The sequence below is a fragment of the Coffea arabica genome, chromosome 10c (assembly GCF_036785885.1).
Source record: "Coffea arabica cultivar ET-39 chromosome 10c, Coffea Arabica ET-39 HiFi, whole genome shotgun sequence".
NCBI lineage: Eukaryota > Viridiplantae > Streptophyta > Magnoliopsida > Gentianales > Rubiaceae > Coffea > Coffea arabica.
Window position 1 is genome coordinate 46,603,464 of NC_092329.1, and position 5,567 is coordinate 46,609,030.

The window sequence follows — 5,567 nt, forward strand, 5'->3', positions numbered from 1 at the left end:
CACTGAGGTTCGAGACTAATTGCAGTAGAAGCAACAATTGCATTGTGATAACATGGGGAATAATCTTATGCATTGCACTATGCAGTAGACCGCATGAGATACGTGAATGGTGTAAACTTCTTATGATCTTGGACCACACGTATTAATCCAGGCTCTAATTGCTCGCCACCAAATTGGCAAAGGAATTGACTTTTCTTTTATAAAAAAAAAAAATCAAGTACTTCAAGTCTCAATTACAATCCTTGACAAGCAAGTCCCAATTGAGCTTTGAAATGGGGGCATTTGTAGACAAAGAAATTTTATTTAATTTATTTAGTCAAGATTTATTCAAATTAAATTGATCTTGATTAAATTAAATTAAATTATAGAAGTCTATTATGTTTTGAACTGGCAAATTGGGCCGATATTATATGGGCTATTAAATCAAATTAAATTTGTAATGTCCATTTAAATTGAAGTGAATTAATTGATTTATTAATTCACCATGGACCATTTGGGTTAGCCCACTATTTTTAAGCCCAAGTTAAATGGGTTACTTGAGTTACAAGTTACCCAAAATACAGGGAGGTTCTAAGGATTTTTTTTGAAGACTTAGCTTACATATTTTAACTATAAATAAAAGGTCTTCCCTCAAGACAAGGATACAAGAAGAAAAATTCCAAAACTTCGGAGAAACTCTGGCAAATTCTCTCAAGGGCTTTCTCTCTCAAATCCAAGTTCAAATCAAGTTTAACAAATTCTCCTGCTATCGGTGTTGAAGACTTAAAGTTCCAAGTGTTTGACGCCATCATCAAATCATTCGTTTTTCTATGCCAAAGTTGTAGGAAATGCTCTTTTGATTGGAGAACAAGCCTTTTTGGCCCTTCAATTGAAGCCATTCGAAGAGAAAAATCAGGGGATTAATTTTTTTGATTTAAGAACTTTCAGAAATTGTAACCTACTTATTATTTAATTCAATAAATTTGATATTTGTGCAAGTTTTCTTGTCTTTTATTTCAGGCAACAAAATTTGTGCTTACACACTTATTTTTTCAGTTGATCCAAGTCAAGTTGCAATTGCGTAATGTGATGTTAAGTATTCAGAGTCATGCATCTTTAAGTTTCTTATCTTAATTGCAGGTGTCATGCTTCTCAATCAAATTTGACATTATCTACATTTTCTTGGTTATAAATACTGCTCTTTTTCCATGGTAAATATTGCATAAACTCACATTACTTGCATCCTGAGTTCTACCCCTCCCCAAACCCTCTGAACAAGCCCTCCTAAATACCTAGTTGAACTTTTGATCCATCCTTAGTATCGGCCAGGCATGGAGTGCAGGCAGTTTGAGGTCACTCTAATTTCTGCCGTTAATCTTCCAAATGTTCGAGAACTTGGCCAGATGAAAGTTTATGCGAAGGTTCTAATAAAAGGATATTCAAACTCAGAGTGGATTACTTCTGTGGATAGAGAAAGAGAGACAAACCCTTATTGGAATTGCAGGATTAAGTACACACTCCCTGAGAAAGCTGTTGAGAAGGACGGTGTTCTGCTTGTTATCAAATTGTACTGTGAAAGATCATTGTTGCCTGATAAATATGTAGGGGAAGTGAATTTGTCACTGAAGAAACTTTTTGACTATGGATTTCCACAGGAAAAGGTGGAATATTATGTGAACAGGAATGATGTTGATGGTAAATTTGGGAAACTGAAACTCTCGTATGATTTTGGGAAGACGACGGTTACAATTTCTGAGAAAGAACCTAGTTTTGGGGAGGCTGTGGTAGAAGGAGCAATGAATGGAGTTTTACATGCCGCTATACACGAAGTGCTATCAGAAATTTTGTTTTTTGAAGTTGAGATATGTGTGATGCGAGATTGAGGTTTTGATGTGATACTTGAATTGCTATGTAGGTATCTAAGCCTGGGGATTGAAGGATTAATCAACAGATGTTGTATGGTGTATCACAAGTTTGTCTAGTTTTTAACGTATCGGAAAGTAGAAGTTACTGTTGAATAATGTATAAAGATTTTGTAAATATCTATCTATTATGAAATGTAAAACTTTTGCGTTCTAGTTTCACCTTTCAACCATGCGTACAAAATGTACCATACGTTTAACTTTTGTACTATTTCTCCTTTGTGCCTAAAAAAATACCATACTATATTTGGTGCAATTATTTTCATTTGCAACCACTCTTTGGAGCAACAAAAGTAAAGAGTTTTCAGTTCTTAACAATCGTTAAGTGCAAAGAACTTGTAGATTTATGTATTGCTTTTCTATCTCCGAATTTGCTCCCTTCTAGTCAAATCCTAGCTCTACCACTTAAGTGTAATGAGAATTTGGCTAAATGTAACCTAGAAATGTAATATAATATTGCACCACAAAAGTAGCATGACTCTTCTGAAGTTAGTTTTTCCGATTCATAATCTGTCCTACATTTTACCATACAACAATAGAATATGTCATTGTGTTACAGTTTCTGAAACTATTGCTCTAATGAAAATTTTTAGAAATTCTTTGTTACAACGATAGTTTCAAGGAAAGGACAGGATAGAGAGTCCTTGTTTTCCTTTTGCTTATTGTAAATAAAGCTCTAGTCAATTCCAATATATTTTTGTATCTTCTTCAAAGAAATAACTCCATGATCTTTGTGCCAAATTCACAATTTCTAAGTATTAGGTGAAGTAATTGTCTCCCGAAAGATGTATTTTATACTTCAATTAAAACATATTAAAATTGATAGAGTATGACCCATTTGTTAAAAAATGGTTGTGAAGAATTGGTTTAACAATGCTTTCCGAAACCAACTTCTAGGATAAAGCCAAACTCAACTATATGCAGAAGTCAAAATTAAACCAATTAATATGTTTTAAATTACAGTTTTTTAAAAGCAACAATCAGCTAGAGTTGACTTTCTAAAGAATGTAGGAGATTATCTCATTAAAGCAGTGGTACCACCTCCAACTCTTTCTTCATCCATGCCTATTTATTAAAAAATTAAAAAAAACGTTTAATATCTAGGTCTTGGTTGGCTGGGTTTTGTATCCTAAACTATGTGTTAGTATCTTTCTCACTATGGACTATATTCTGACCATTTCTGTTGTTGTACAAATGTAATTCTATGTATTCGATCCACCAGTGTGGATTGAGCTGATTATAATCTTGTACTCTTTTCAAAAAAATAAATAAGTGAATATGAAATTCTTAAATTATGTAGAATGCAATAGATAAATTTCGCTCAGATCTCAACATTAATTTGTAGGCAAGAAGTCCTATCCTCGTCACCTGCTTTCATCTTCATTTTTACAAGATCCTTACCCGAAGTCAAAATATTTGGTGGTATATCGTTCTCATTACGTTACCAGAAAGAGTTGAATAAAAACTTGAGTGAAGATAACTAATTGTTTAAAATAAATTCAATAGGAAACCAAGCTTGCAATCAATAATTGGTGAATAATAATGAGATACAAATTCTACCACATACAATCGGCATATTGAAATTGAGACCACGAAAAAGTTGTACCTAAGAAAGTCAACTTGTTCGACTTGATTTGAGGTAATGGTGGTGAAGAGAAGGGGGTTGTAATAGGCTTCTTCTTGTATTATATTAAAGCAAAAAACGCTACTTCCCCACATAAGGTAAAAAGCTATAAAATCTCTCTCTCTTTTTTTTTTTTTTTTTTTTGTGACTCCTTAGAGTTTATGTGTTTTACTTACTCCTTTAGTAGTTTTATTTGATATGTTAATAAAAAATGGAAACGATAAGTTGTTCGGAGGTAGGGTATCAACAAGCTCAAATTAGACTAATGCTATATGTTCAAAGTCTAGTCTGAATTTCTCAATAATTTTTATATTTTTCTTTTGTACATGGTTTTGGTTACCATTTTAGCCAAGCTCTTTGGGATTTCAAAAAATCAAAGTGAGGTTGAGTTCAAGTAATTTAATTTACATGTATGTAAAATTTAGATTTTTTGATTTACAAAATGAATGCGAGATGAGTTAAAGATTAAAGTAATATTAGATTTAGTTTTAACTTGGTTTTCTTCATTAATAAACCAATCTTGAACGAGCTATTGTCCAGTCAAGCTCATATTCCCTTCCCTTAAGGGGAAAATTCTTTAATACCGATCTTTGTGTCATTTGAGAAAACCATATAGTTTTTTTTAGACTATTAATTTAGCCGGTTTTAGTTTCTTAAAATGGGGTTGTATGTTTAGGATTTTCATTTGTTGTGTTTATCTGCATACTAGGTATAGGGATGGCGATTGGGACAAGTGCTCGTAAGGAGTTGGTGGGGCGGGGGGTAATTTTCACTCCCTGTCAAAAAAAGCGGAGGGGGACAGAGGGTATACCCCTACCCCATCGCCCACTCCTCTCTCTCCTTGAAATAAATAAATAAATAAGTAAATAAATAAATATGTGTATATTATAAATACATGTATAACATATTTAATATTGATAGTTATAATAATTATATTTTTAGTTATACTAATAATTATATATTTATACTAATATAAATCATTGATTAAGTATACTAATACATTTATACTAAATTAATAATTACATTTTTTACTAATTATACGTTTATATTAAATTACTAATTGCATTTTTTATTAATTATATATTTTTTATTCATTATAAACTCTTGGGCAAAAAATCGCGGTGGTTCTCAAACTTCCAACTTTGCACACTTTTAGTCCTCCAACTAATAAGTGCGTAAATGTAGTCCTTCAATTAATAAAAATGTGTAGTCATAGTCCTTCCGTCTAATTTGACTGTTAAGATGGACGGGAAGATACAAAAATAATACAAAAAATAAAGGGCTAATTTCAAAAATCTCCCTTGAGGTTTTTAACAATTTCATTTAGCTCCCTTGATGTTTTAAAAATTACACGTACCTCCCTTATCGTTTAAAATGACAATACTACCCTTGAATATTTAATGAAATTTCCTTGTTTGGTATGTTTATATTTAGAATGACTTTTAAAATTACTTTTTATTCTTTTTCCTTCTTATTCCTTTTTTTTTAAAATTTTTGCCAATAAAACTATAAAACTATCACTATTATCTCTAGTTTCTATTGCAATCAAATGTCCAATTAGTGATTTTTTTTGACGAGTTAACTTTATATGCAATCCAATGTTTTTGCTAATCTTTATTTTTTATTTTTTGGTATTAAAATTAACAATAAATCAAAAGAAAATGGTCCAAAATCACTATTAAATTATGATAATCCAACTATTCGAAAAATTCATAAACACTAAATGAATTATTTCAACATTTTCTTTTCTATCTAATAAATTTAAATCCATAATAAAATACCATCAAAAGTATCCTATCATAATGATAAAATTATTATTATTGCCGTTTATCAATAATAGGTACGAATATGAAAATTTTGGCACATTTTTATTATAGTTATACTAGATAATCTTATAATTGTATAGCGAAATAAATTAAAACTCATTGCACAAGGGTATTTTTGGAAATTCATTTAAAAATTTGACCAAATCAATATTATTTTAAGATTTTGTTACTAAAACTATCAAATCAAGGGAAATAGGTATAATTTTCCAAAAATCA

The 5,567-nt window shown here is 30.8% G+C and overlaps 1 protein-coding gene across 1 annotated transcript; it reads left to right on the top strand.

Moving 5' to 3' along the window:
• Window positions 1-1,310: 1,310 nt before the first annotated feature.
• Window positions 1,311-1,862, top strand: LOC113714129 (protein SRC2 homolog). Its single transcript, XM_027237925.1, has one exon. The coding sequence runs from the start codon at window positions 1,311-1,313 to the stop codon at window positions 1,860-1,862; it is 552 nt and encodes a 183-aa protein (XP_027093726.1).
• The last annotated feature ends 3,705 nt before the right edge of the window (window positions 1,863-5,567 follow it).

What these genes read in the sequence shown, in the direction of transcription:
- LOC113714129 (XM_027237925.1), top strand. Translation starts at nt 1,311, where the DNA reads ATGGAGTGCAGGCAGTTTGAGGTCACTCTAATTTCTGCCGTTAATCTT.